The sequence below is a fragment of the Lutra lutra genome, chromosome 5, assembly GCF_902655055.1.
Source record: "Lutra lutra chromosome 5, mLutLut1.2, whole genome shotgun sequence".
Taxonomy (NCBI): domain Eukaryota; kingdom Metazoa; phylum Chordata; class Mammalia; order Carnivora; family Mustelidae; genus Lutra; species Lutra lutra.
Genome location: NC_062282.1, coordinates 103,546,821 through 103,560,947, shown reverse-complemented (window position 1 = coordinate 103,560,947; position 14,127 = coordinate 103,546,821). Strand labels below are relative to the sequence as shown.

At 47.1% G+C, this 14,127-nt stretch overlaps 1 protein-coding gene across 1 annotated transcript in view; it reads right to left on the bottom strand.

Moving 5' to 3' along the window:
• Positions 1-10,466: 10,466 nt before the first annotated feature.
• The window catches only part of SV2C (synaptic vesicle glycoprotein 2C), a 220,590-nt gene continuing 216,929 nt past the window's right edge, over positions 10,467-14,127 (bottom strand). The window contains exon 13 of the mRNA XM_047731103.1: positions 10,467-11,315. Within this exon, the coding sequence (XP_047587059.1) occupies positions 11,132-11,315 (184 nt within the window). The 3' untranslated portion in view covers positions 10,467-11,131. The remainder of the gene's footprint in view (positions 11,316-14,127) is intronic.

Below are 14,127 nucleotides of genomic sequence, written 5' to 3'. Positions count from 1 at the left end.
GCTGCCCACGGTGCCCACTCATTTGGCCTTGTGACTTGGACACACAGGGCCAGAGGCTGGACCGCAAACGTGAATGTGGTCTCTGTCCTTAGTACAGGATGTATGTGGGAAATGGAGAAGAAACAACTAACTTCCCCCTCCACCGCCCCCCCCCAAACAAACAAAAAACCCCAAAACCATTAATAATCAAAACTAATTTGTATCTTTCTATTCCCTCTCTAGACAATGATATCACAAAGCTGTTACTATATGAAGAGGTAATCAGAGACTATGCAGCCAAATAATACAGAAAAAGAAAATAAATGTGTCAGGCAGTTAATTATAATAGTGTGTTATTTTTCTGGAATGTTGCTATGGTCTGTGATATACGTCAACTTTTAGAACTTCGTAAATTCTGGGAGCTTCTTTGCTCATTCTAAATAGTTACTTTGGTAGCTAACTTTTTTATTACAGTCTTCTCAAGGAGAAACCCCAAAACCTGGAACTCACGTTGCTCAAACTCAAGCTCTTAGCAGCAGCAGTATTCTGCCCCCTCCATTGGACGGTTCACCAGTCCTTTCTGTGGACGGAGAAATGGGACTCCGAGGTCTGGAAAAGCCCCAGCTTCCGGAACTTTCGATGGTGCTACAGGCGTCCTCTAAGGGATTTGGGTATCCCTCTAGTCTAGGGTGCAAGAGCACACAAAACAAAGCCCCGGCCTGCCCTCCAGTGGGGCACGTCCCGATGTTTTCAGAGGCCAGAAGGGTAGGGGAACTTAAAAATCGCCTCGCTTTTTTGCAGTGTGCAGTAGCTTCCCGTTCAGCCGAAATGGAATTTGCTGGTTGTCTTCACTGGCCTTTTCAGTCCACAGAGCTTTTTTAGATGCTCTCTCCGGAGCAAGGATTCAGGTGTGAGCAGCCGGGAGGGAGTGCAAATGCAGTACATAGGGTCTATTTCGCCGCCCTTTGGGCCATGGCGGGGGGTGGGGGGCAGGGGGGGGGGGGGGGGGGAGGGGAGCAGGGAGCACAGAAATAGGGTTGCCGGCAGATGGCCGCTGGTGCCCTTGGAGTCAGGGGTGGGGTTTACTGCGTCCTTGGGGCTCCCAGACCACACCGCCCTTCATTCTGGCCCAAGGCAGTTGCCGCGCTGCGGGGCGGGAGGCGGGAGGCAGGCTTGCCTTCAAGAACTTGTCTTCTTTATGGTTTTCGCTTCTCCACCTGGTGTCCGGACTGCAAATTACAGGAGACGACGCTGCGTCGGTTCTCCCCACGGAACAAAGGGACTGCGGCAGTCAGACACTGCTCACTCCCGACTCCCGCTCCGGGAGCGCCCCGCCCCCGGCTGCCCGGGCAGCCAACCAGCGCACGAGCTGGTCCCAGTCAGAGGACGCTCCGCCAGGCGAGGCCCAACAGGGGCTGCCTTCTCAGAGGCTGTGGTGGTGTGGAGAACGCCATACCACTGACTCTGGGATTAGAGACAGTTACTGTATGGACAAAGCAGGTCTCCTGTGTAATTCTAGTCAGCAGAGAGCCTGAAGGGGGCAAAGAGTCACTGGTTTAAGAACAATTGACACAGGCCTCAGGGGCTGGCCAGCCTGCCCTAAGGTATCCTCTAGAGTTCTCTGCTTCTGGCTTAGGAGTGCTGGGCCCAAGGATTATTCCCCAATCTGTCTCTCTTCATGTCCCCCTCTGAATGAGCAGCACATGCAGGAGTGAACACATACAGTATACCCCTTGCTACTCTCCCATGTGACCACGGCAAATTCTATCCCATTCTGGACACAATACACACACAATTCTTTTTTTTTTTTTTTTTAAAGATTTTATTTATTTATTGGACAGAGAGAAATCACAAGTAGGCAGAGAGGCAGGCAGAGAGAGAGGAGGAAGCAGGCTCCCCGCCGAGCAGAAACCCCGATGTGGGGCTCGAACCCAGGACCTGGGATCATGACCTGAGCCGAAGGCAGAGGCTTAACCCACTGAGCCACCCAGGCGCCCTACACACACAATTCTATACACAGTATATATACACAATAAAATATGTAGCATTTGGGCTAATATTCTGGGCTGAACTGTGTCCCCCTGAAATTCTTATGTTGAAGTCCTAACCCTCAGAACTCAGAATGTGACTGCGTTTGGAGATAAGGCCCTTGGAGAGGTAATTAGCCTAAAATGTTACTAGTATGGGTCCTAATCCAAGGTGCCCTTATTCAAATAGGAGATTAAGACACAGATGTCTACCAAGAGAAGACCATGGGACAACATGGAGAGAAGAAGGCCATCTAGAACCAAGGAGGAGGGCCTCCAAAGAAATGGACCCCTTTTCCATCTTTTTTTTTTTAAAGATTTTATTTATTTATTTGACACACATGCACACAGAGAGAGAGAGAGAGATCACAAGTAGGCAGAGTGGCAGGCAGAGGAGGAGGGGGAAGCAGGCTCCCCACTGAGCAGAGAGCAGAGAGTCCCATGCGGGGCTCGATGCGGGGCTCGATCCCAGGACCCCGGGATCATGACCTGACCGAAGGCAGAGGCTTAACCCACTGAGCCACACAGTCGCCCCCCCCTTTTTCCATCTTGATGTTGAACTTCAAGCCTCTAGAATGGTAACAAAATAAGCCTGAGCCCATGGTGGTACTTTGTTAGGGCAACCCTAGCAAACTAATATAGATAACAGCCCCTTTGCCGTCTCAGACATTCTGACCCTGCAGAGGGAAGTGAGTGCATAATCTTCTGTTATCCAACAGAACCTCTGGTGATGGTAAAATGTTCTACATCTGTGCTGTCCAATGTGGTAGCCACTAGCCCACCATACGTGGCAATAGAGCATCTTGAAATGTGGCTAGGTATGACTGAGGAACTGATTCTTAGTTGCAATTACTTTAAGTGTAACTATAATTAGCTGAGTATGGCAACAGTGTTACATAGCCCAGTTCTGGAAGTCATGGCCCACCATTGTTTGCCTACTCAATGGCTACCTTCCTTTTCTCTTGCTCATTAAACTTCAGTTTTATTCAATTAGTCAGAAGCCATGTGTTTTAGGGGAGAGGGCACTCCTTCTGAGCTCTCTAGAGGGAGACGAATATTGGTCACTCAAAGCCAGAAATTACCTTCCCCCGCTAGTGACTGGCTATGGAATAGGCAAATGAGGCAAATCCCGTCAGTGAGATGTAACAGGAAGTCTGCTGAAGGATTCTGGGAATGTTCTCCAAGATCTTAAAGAGGGTCCTAACGAGGGCATAGTCTGCCTTCTGGTCCTTATATTTTTGCGTGAAGATCTGATGCTTTGATTTGCTAAGTGCTCTCTATGCCCCTGAGGGGATGATGGCAAGTCTGGCTAGTGTGGATGGCTAATGTGAAAGGTGAAAAGAACCTGGGTCTTCAGGGGTATCACCAAGCTATGTCATAACCAACCTTGGAATTGTCCTTTGTTACATGAAATAACAATTCCCTTTATTACTATGGATATTTTTAATATGGATATTCTGTTACATGCAGTCAAAGGTATTCCTTTGGGATTAGGAAACCCATGGCAGGCACTCCTTGTTTCTGCCTTCAAGGGCAACGCTACAAAATATATCACCTTTTCTCATCGTGCTTCTCAGACTAACATTCTGAAAAGCCGCTATCAGACAAGTGAGTTAATAGGCTAGATAAAAATCTGTTTGCTATTCCTGTTCTAGAGCAAAAGCACACAGACTTGTGCTCTGTCACCAACTCCTCCACAAACACTTTCTTCCCAATAGTCCTGGCTAACGATCAGAAAGTGTTCCTGAAACATCAACAATACCTCAGCACCCAGGATCCCAGCCTACAGAAGCAATTCAAATAAGCCCATCTCAAAGGAAACAGGTTTTCTGGATGTCCAAGCATAGAAAAGAAAGTCCTTATTTTTAAAGGGTCAGTTCATGCTTGGAAGGGAAGCCAGTCGTGCAACAACCTTTATTTGAATATAATGGAGCAAAAAATGCTCTTTTATTAATAATCCGATGTACATTAATTATCTTTGCAGCTGTTACATGAATGTTAGGTATCTGGCAAGTAAATGTACGCACACTTCCACATCTGATAGATTTATGCTGTACACGAGTCATCCCACACGGAGCATGCCCGTTCACAAGGATACGCATGGATGTCTCGGGACATTTGTGAAAACATACTTGGTCAAACATTTTGGCAATCGGGACTCAGACACAGAGGAGCATACCAGAAAGATGAGATCACAACAGGACCAGCTGTAGGGAAGATGGAAACTCCAGAAACCTGAAACAGAATTTATTGGGGTTCACACATGCAGCACATATATACAGTACAATTGGGGTAACTAGAACATTCACAGGAGGAGGTCTTAGAGGGCAGTGAAAACAGGAAAGGAACAAGACAGAACAAAACAAAACACCCAAATGCCAAAACCATGGATAGGACCCCTGCCAAGATCTCACTGCAAAGGAGAGCAGATGGTGGGCTTAGCATGTGTCCAAAAATGGAGGTTTACCTGAAAGGAAAAAAAAAAAAAACCACTCTTGCAGGACTTTATTTACAGCATCTAGACATCAGTGAAGAACACATGATCTATTTAGTATGTTCCCGGGTCGGGGTGAGGATACATAACCACTTCTTAGATGTTACAAAAGCACATATCAAGAAAGACCATTTCTTTTTTCTTCTGTTTGACTTAGGACCTAGATTCAGCACAATAAATGTCTAACATTTATAAATGGTAGAAGTGATATTAAGCAAATCTGTCCTGTTCTATCTAGGCAGGCCTGGTGAATGTCAAGGGCAAGGAAGGAGTTTCCTTCTTGGACACCTACTTGGGTGTGAGAGGGAAGACACTGCATAGCTTCAAAGAGTTTGTTTTTGTTTGAACAGCATACAGTAGCCAATCGACTGTACATTCTCCCTGAAGGACCAATACCCATAGAAAGCAGGGGATTCTCCACACAGTGGGTCCTGTTTGAGTCAATACAAATGCAGAAAGAAACCCTTTGTGCACTGACGGGAGGTGAGGTTGAGCTTGCTGTCTTTCCTTCCCTTGGGCATGTGGGCTACGCTGACCCACAAACCTATAGGACTCACTTTGGTGTGGCCTGGGTCTGTGAGGCGGGAGGTCACCCAGCGTTCAGGGCTTTGGGGTTACGAGTCTGACTGGCAGCCTTGGAAGATTTCCACGGTGTAAATCCTACCGCTCCCACCTCCCCGCAAACCTGGGCCCATTCCAAGCTACGAATGTGACATCACTGACCATGGAATTGGGAAGATGTGTGCACTAGCCCGATGGTATACAGCATCGCTACCATCCAGAGACCATAGGCAGCCATCACCTCGAGGGCATGGATGATGCTAATGTGCGGTGAAATAATTAGACAGCAACGGCCTTCACATATTTACCATTGAATTGTAAGGTTTCATAACCTAATTTTTAGTTATGGCTGTGTTTCCCAAACTGGCTCACAAAATGCCTGAAAGGATTGGCTCCGAGGAGCGGGTCTGAGTCTGCTCCCTCATGTCGCTGGCTTTCGAGGCCTCTGGCCCCCGTGAGCAGGCTCCCTCATTCACTCTGCACACCTACTTCTAGGGTGGGCTTCTAGGCTGGTGTTGAGTCCTATCGGAGTCTGAACAGAGGGCCAAGGGCTGCTTTCTCCCCCTCCTAGTTTTGGGCACTCTTGGTTCTCAGGGGAACATGACTCTGGCAGGGTTGGCAAGAGGGGGCAGTCTCTGCAATGTCAGCATTTAAATTGGAATAGAAAGCTCCCAGCCTTCGGCACTGGGCAGACCTTCGACAGGCCTGGAGTGGGGCCTCTACCTCCCACGGGTCAGTGAATTCCAAGAGCCTCACAGCAGGCTGCCCCATCTTTCTTTCGGGAATCCAATGCTAAGCTCTCAGACTTCTGCCCCAGACATGGGCCTCTTTCGGATCCCAGGCCCGTGGTGGCCATCTAATCAAGCGTGGGATGGAGAAGCAGTTGGAAAGCTCTCCTGGTTCAGGGAGCTGTGTCAACACCAAGAGTCTGAGGCTTAGACTCCCCCACACCCACTGATTTCAATACCTTCTGCATCCTTTGGGCCTCCACCAGAGGCAGGGGTGAGTGCACTCTTTAGTCCCAAGCGTACCAGGAAAGCTTGGCCTGGCCTCTCTACATGGCTGGAGTCAAGAGGTGACCAGAGGAGGCAAGGAGGAAGAAAAGTAGATGGGGAAGAAAGGAAGTGAGTGTGACTGCCTGGGGGAGGTAAAAAGGGGGTGGGTTAGTGGGTGAAAAAGCAAATCGGGGCTCTCAGAGGGGAGGGTGGAGGATTACTACCCACTACTTTCACTGCTCTGTCTCCCCTCAGGCCCCAGAGCCCCAAAGGTCCTTGCAGCATCAAGACACTTTGCAACAACTCTGCACTGGTTTTGAACTGAAATCTGAAAACCTCCGGCGACTTATGGTCAGAACCCGTTTTCTGGGTGGTTTATCTGCTGAAGGGAGAGGGAGCAAAGAGGCTCCGGCATATTTGCAAACACAGTGGACGTTGCCATCACCAATCTTCAGAATCCGAAAGGAAACAGCCCAGGAAGCTGAGGCAGGGGACAGGTCTGCTGCTGAGGGGGAGGCTGACTCTGCACCGGACCAGACTTCCCAGCCCCCACCTCTCCTCTCAGGCCCTGCAAAGAACTCCGGAACTTTAAAAGTCAATGTCTCTACGAAGAAGGGGCCATCTTTGCTGCTGCTTCCTTTCCTTGACTAATACCTTAGTGTGGATTTCAAGCCGAGGCATTCAAAGCAGGTGTATGTGTGCCTTCATTTCTCTTATTTTCCAAGTACTAATCTATAGTTCCTCCAACAAAGGCCAAGAAACTGAGGGGCCTTCTGCTCAAAGGTAGTCCTAATGTCTGAGTAATTTCTCAGCTGTTTGGGAAAACAACACTTTGTGTGATAGGGAAGGGGTTTCTATATGAGACCCCATTATAGCTGTTTTCTCTTTCATGCCTATTTCTTCTGCCTTCACTTAAGTCCTGCAAATGGTTCACTATCCGCAGGAAGCACACTGCCCCAACCCTGCGCATGGGAAGTGCTCCATCAGTATTTACCAAATAATCACATGGAAGGACAAGAGTAAATGCTTTGCCCCACCCAGCCTTGCTGGCCTTAAACAATGCAGATCCACAAACCATATCCTTGTAACTCAAAATCTTGGGATTACTCAGATCTAGGTATGGCTGGAGAAAGAGCCAAGAAATTTCTGGCAATGGTGTGTCTGGTTGATGCGATGCTGCTAGTAGGAGGGATGGTCAACATTTGGAGCAAGAGAACATTACACGGATGACTGGCACTCCAGACCCGGAACAATAAAGGGACACATATGTCTAGGAGACACTGATAATTTTGTCTACATCATACAGATTGTGAGGAAAACGTTCCTCAAAACGTACATTGTTTGGCAGAAACTGAAAACTGTAAGAAATGAAGAGTTCATTTCAGAGAGCCCTATGGTATAGATTTCTTTCTGTCTTTGCCACCTAACTTGTGTTTCTATAGGTCTTGTCACTGGACTAAGTGCAGCATGACATGGGGGTTAAAGGAAAACCAAATGTACAGCCAGTACACACCTTCAACCAATCACTTGTCTTCCCAAAGACAACCAATCACTTGTCTCTCTACGATACCAGGGAAAAGTCAAATTCAGACATTGCCGACTTCAGAGCCTTTAGTGCATGAACAGATGAGAAACAGATAAAGGCCACTTTGATATTCAATAGAAAAAACTGGAGACTATCATATTCTATTTTGGTTGGCAGAGGGAATCAAAAGGTATTCCCACGAAATGACTCTGAAATGATCCCAGCATTTAGAAAGTCTCCAGTGTGCCCTTCACTGGAACCTTCTCAGCAATATCTTGGACTCTCTCACTGACACTACATTCTTTCCCCACCTCTCCCATGATATCTAAAGACATCCAGAGAAGCAGCAAAGCAGGTTTTGGCACACACCTGAAGTCTGATTTGGTGAGATCTGAAGCGGAGGTGCATTTGCCAACTTAGGTGGTATCCATCCAAAACTCAGTTTTTGCAGCCCTATATCTTCCTGTTTCAAGAACAAAAGGGAGGAAGGAGTCGGGACAGCTACAGGACAAAGTCTTTGTGATAGCATGGTGACCAGAGAGGCTTCTAGCCCTGTACATGTGACCGGGTGTGTCCCTTTCCTGAACGGACAATGATAACTGTCAAACCAGCACTGAGAGGAGGTCATGTTCAGGATAGAGGCAGCTAGGGTCCACTATCTTCTCTCCCAGGGTCACTACTCTTGAGTGTTAAGGTGATCCCCGGCCAGTGGGTTTGGCATTCTGAATTGATCCCAAAGAGCTAGGAGGACATTTTCACCAGAACAGGAGTCAGAAATACAGGAGCAAGCGGAATGGTTTCCTAGGCTTCCCTTTTGGCACATACTCTCATTTTCCTCCTTTTGTGGGTGAAACAAGATGCTGGTCACTGGTCCTGGCGCCAGCGGGCTGCTCCGTGGATAGAGCTGAGTTCCTGTGTAATCAATCGCAGGGCTCTATCTTAATCCAGCTAACCCCACAACAAGCCAGACAGGCCCGACCACATACTTTGGGAACAACTTGAACTCTCTCAGAGAAAATCAAGGCAACAGGAACAATGCAAAGGAGGCAGAGAAAACTGCGTGGAAGGTGGAAAAGGTGGTGACCAAGAAGGTTTGTGACCACAGACTGTCCAGGAGATTAGAATAGATCCCTCTTGGGCCACCTGGGAGGCTCGGATCAGGTGACGGGAAGGCCCAGAAAGGTCCTTTTGAAGGGGATGCATGGTGTCAGGTCTCACGAAGTGGGGTTCAGCTCCTTTATCCCATTCTGACCCAATCAGCGTTCCAATAAAACTCTGCATCTGCTATGCTCAGCAGCTCAGGAGATTTCCTACACATTTAGAGCTACAACAGACATGTGAGACATTTATGATCGTGAACTTTGCTTACTGGACTAATTTGACTTCCAGAAAGTTAAGAAGACTAGAGACAGCGACATCCATGCACATTTCTCTTGCTTCTGAATGGGCTGGTGAACATACATCTCTTACTTTGGTCGTGGTTATTGTACATGCTGTCTTCAGCTAAAATGACCCGCTCGAGTTCCTACATGTGCCTTTTTTAAGAAGATGAATCAAGGGGTGGGTAGGTAGGGAAATGAATCCACGTGGACGGATAATATACAGGGTACCTTCCTGGGCTGTGTGGATGCTAGGTTTGTTCTCCAGTAATATTACAGAGGCAGAAGTGAGAGTCGGTTCCATTTCTTTCCCTGATTTGCTGGCATCTGGCTAAGAGATCTCTTTGAGTCTTGACTGATTCTCCCTCTTCCTGCCACCTTTGCAGTTTGGGGTTGGCGTTTTGCTGCTGTTTTGGCCCTGAGCCGGCCTTCCTAGGGAACCACCCTCCTCCTGCCAGCCTCCCACACCACGCTGTCCCCTTTACAGACCTGAATGACTTCAAGGGGGTAGTTGATCCATGGCTACGTTAATGGAAGAAACATTTCAGAGTCGGAACTCTGTACTCTGGAGCTCCAGGAGCACCATTAGGAAGGGGAGAGGGAGGAAGGGTGCCTTCAGGCTTAGGAAGGGGCTTTGGAGGGAATGGCTATTGGAAACAAAGGCTCTCCCTTCCCGGGGCCCCAGGGCTGTGGTTTGCTGGAAAGACTATAACAAGTAACAAGGATAACCCTTTGACAACACAGAGTTTAAAAAAAAAAAAAAGGATTATTATTTTAATATGGGATTTATTCCTGGCTGCTGGTCACTGCTGCAAGTCTATTGGGAGGCTTCAGATTTCAAAGAAGATAAGTAAAAAGGGTGAGCCTGGAGGAGGGGCAGGCCCGAGGGGTGAGAAGGTCACATAGCTGACAGCCCATGGGAATGTCCTGCTGACCTCTGTCTTCCAGGCCCAGGCAGATTGCAGAGGTAAAGCAAGAGCAGCCCCAAACCACCAGAGACACTGCCCTTGCCTGCCAGAGGGCCCCTCGCTCGGACTAAGCAGGCTGGGATTCCGCAAAGAGCCAGACAAGGGGGAACGCCCAGACCAGTGGAAACTAGAGGAGAAGACCCACTTCAGCACTGCCAGCGAGGAAGCCCAGTGTCAAGGGTGTGGGGGCACCAAAGGGTGGCACCCTCACGGTAGCATTTTGCATTTCCAAATGGTTCTGGGGGGGGGGGGGACTTTCTTCCTCATGGGCAATTTACAGCAACAGAGAGGACTGACCATCTCTAGACCGAACACAGTTTGGATGAAGTGCAGAGTCAGGCAGGCAGACCCAGGGCTCAGAAAGTGGCTTTCTCTCTTGGAATCTGCTCCCTGGCAAGATCAAGGGTAGCTGGGGTGAGGGTGGGGAGAAGACAGCAGGGGGAGGGTGGTGGTGGGGCATGTGGTAAACAGAGGCAGAAGATCTGTCTCTGATCTTCTAACATTCTGGCCCATAGGTCACATTCATAGACGTTCTACCCCGGCTCCCTCCTCAGATTTTTCAGGACTGGAACGGGGCAGAAATCCGGCTTCTGTCGTTCACTCAGATCTTTGCTGCTCACGGCACAGCCTTTCTCTCTCGTTTTAGCAGGCCACCTTCCCTGTCAGGCCTCAAAGAGCTCCACCCAGCTCCGTGTGGTGCCACATGGTTTTCTTTGAAAGGCCCTGCTGTAACAGCAAGAATTGGTGGGTGTCCTTTTCTAAATAAACAGGAAATATCACTCTGTTTGAAAAAAAAAAAAAAGAATCCCTCTCCTCAGCACAAATGCAATAATATGCCAACTTACATTTCTCGTGAATGTGAAATCAGAAGCAGGATCTATTTCTTACGCCAGCCCAGGCTCCTCAGCTTTTAGTGAGCAGAATCTTAGGGAGGCCTGGCTGACGAGGACACTTAAAAAAATGCTTCCACGGACTGATTCTTGGGAGCTGGGAGCATCCCAGTTAGGAAAGGTAAGAAGGCATGAAAAACACTGCAAACTCACATCTAAGGGGCAGGACAGTACGCATCTACATTTCAGTCACAGTAAGTTCCGATCTTTTACCACCTTTTGAGATCTGAAAAAATCTGAAGCCTTGAGTCAGTCTGGAGGGTCGACACAGGGTGGAAGAAAGAGATGCAGTATACGGATGGCTTGTTCCCCATTACATCAGGACCTGGGTTCGTGTGTCCGGCAGGCGCAGGCCCACCAGTCCTCCACACACCAGCACAGTGGAGGCCAGCAGGATGGGGATCGATTTGGTGAAGCTGACGAGGGAGCCAAATATTAAGTTTCCAAGGACGGCCGCTGCTTTGCACAGGGCATTCAAGAAGCCAAAGCCTGTCGCCCTGCAAGGGGAAGAGACACAAGATAGGGTTGACAAAGTGACTTCCCAGATGCAACCTTAGACACAAATGTCCTAGGAGGTATTTTCCAAGGATTGCCTTCTTGAAGAGTTTTGTGTCTCATTAAGGCAAGTAATGAAATGCGTGCTAGCCCCTCTGGAGGTAGAGAACCTCAGCTGCTGGTACTGTCCCTTCAGCCCTCTGTTGATTTTCTCCTCATCTCGACTGATTCTTATTCTGCCCAGACATTCCACTTTATCGTGAACAGAAAGGAAGAACATTCAGGGCGAAAAGTCTTTTCTCTCTTCTAGAGGTAAATTAGAATACAGGATCACATATTTCTTTCATTTTTTTCCCCCCTACCTCCTTCCTCAGAGCTTTGTTAACATGTAAGGTTCTAAGTAGCTAAAGTCATGGAATTTTCAGAGAAAATCAGATGACTGACTTGTATTCCTCATCTTTTGGGTGCCATAGAGGTGAATTATCATGCTGTCTTCACACGTGTTTTGGTGGCAGGCAGACACTGAACGCTGAACTTGGTGGCCCACCATGAGCTAACGGCACTCCTTCCATTCTCATCAGAGTCTGTGTGGAAAATCACGTCCAGGAAAATATTATAGGGGAGAATCAGATTGTCAGCCTAGAGTAGAGAAGATCTTGCTCCTTCTGCTGGCATTTGATCGTGATTCTACTCTGCACTTATAGGTAGGAAACTTAATTTTGTTCATGAGGGTACTGACACCACAGACATCATGACATAATATGAATTCCCTTGGCCTCTATGTCAGTTCACTTTCCTGTCTGTCACTGGATATATCTGTGTGTTCAAGGCAAATTGAACACAAGATCATTGTTGGACACATTTTTTCCCCTCCAGAGGGAAGTGCATTTTATACGCTATAAAATACAGCACCTAGTACACCTCTTCCTTTGATTTGAAAATGGGTAAGTATTGGGTTTCCTTCTATAAGTCACAACTACTCATCAGTATCTGAGCTGTTCCTAATGCCATTTTCTACAGAGGATAGATATTCATTGTGGTTATTATCCACCCTTCCCCCCCTTCCCATACTACAGAGAGGATTATGCTGAATTCCTATAGAACTCAGCCTGTGATTTTGTCCAGGGCCAGTGACTGGTCAGAACAGACCTAAAAGGAGGTAGCAAGCGCCAACTTTCTTTCTGGCCAAGACACCTAGAAGGTAGAGTAAGCAGGTCTCGGCAGTGTGGCAAAATTACCAACTGTGTGGAATGTGGAAGGGGTGTAACACAATCTCTGACAGAAAAACAGGAACTTCTTGAGAAGAGTGTAAGCTAATTTTATAAGCTTCTTCTTTTTGGTTTGTTTTTAAATAAAGAGACTAGTAATAGCAACGACCACTAGAAAGGTAAGATTTAATATACTGAGAGTTATTTTCAAATGAAATTGCTGGAGGATACATGCTGGGGACCGCGGAAGACTTAAGGAGAATGACATCATCATCCACCGCCTTCCCCACCTCACTGACAGGCCATGAGGCTGAACTTGCTTTGTTTGTTAACACTTTTTTCGAGTAGTTTTAGGCCTTTTGAAAAAACTGAGTGAAAAGCAAAGAGAGTTCTCATATACCCCTTCACCCTGCACCTCTATTTTTAACATCTCAGTGTCGTACACAGGTTTACAATTGATGAACCAGGATTAGTACGTTGTTATTAACTCAAGCCCATAGTTTATTCAGGGTTCATTCTGTGTTTTGTATTCTGTGGGCTTTGATAAATGTATAATGCCATGTATCTACCATTACAGTATCGTAAGAGTCATAGTTTCAATGCCCTAAAGTCCCTGGGCTCCCCCTACTTATTCCTCCTCTTTCCCAATAACTCCAGCCACCACTGACATTTTTACTGTCTCTAATTCTGCCTTTTCCAGAATGTCAGATGGTTGGAGTCCTATAGTAGGTAGCCTTTCAGACTGACCTCCTTCGCTTTTTTAAAACCACATTTTAGTTTCCAGTTTCTAGACTCATAAATTACCAAATACATCTTCTGGTAGTAAGATAAACTGTATTGGTGTGGGAAAAATGGCTGGTGTGTACGGTGCTGATAAGAGGAAAACATTCTTCCATAGGAAGAAGTCTCTTGGTGCTGAAACTGCAGAATGACCCAAGCAGAGTTTACAGCTGGGTTAAAATAACTATTTTCCCAGGCCATAACTCTGAACAGTGTATAAAACACATGTGGCTGTCTTCTTATGGTATGGACAACTTTCTGAGATTTCTGGACAGCACTGAAGAGACACGTATTGGGAGCATCTGGTATCTGAAGCTTCAAAAAAAAACACCAAACGATCAAATCTTTATATTCTATGACTCTCCATCTTCATTTACCAAGTCGAGGCAGTTCCTTACACGAAAATCTGGTATGGATACAAAGCATATAGCCCCCTTAAGTTAGCATTGGCATTCAAGAAAATGTGACCATCCTTTCCTTGGATAAATAAATTATTTCTTCAAATACTTGTGAGCTGTGGGGTACGGTTTCCCATGTATCAGACACACAGCTGTGTTACCAAAATCATTCTCAAAGTAGCTCTCCCTTGCTTGTTGTCTGTTTATAAAGTAAGTAAACTATGAGTTCATTTATTCCCTTGCTCTTACTTAACGGAAAGCCATGAACTTCTAGAGACACACAAACTATAAGTCACCCCATGCTCATTAAGTCCTTTGAGGGTGGGAGCTCAGAGTTTGCAGAGCTCAGCATTTGACTTGCTGACTTCTCAACAGCAGGACAAGCTACTGAATTTTTTTTTTTTTCAGACCAAAGATGTTCCATGCCT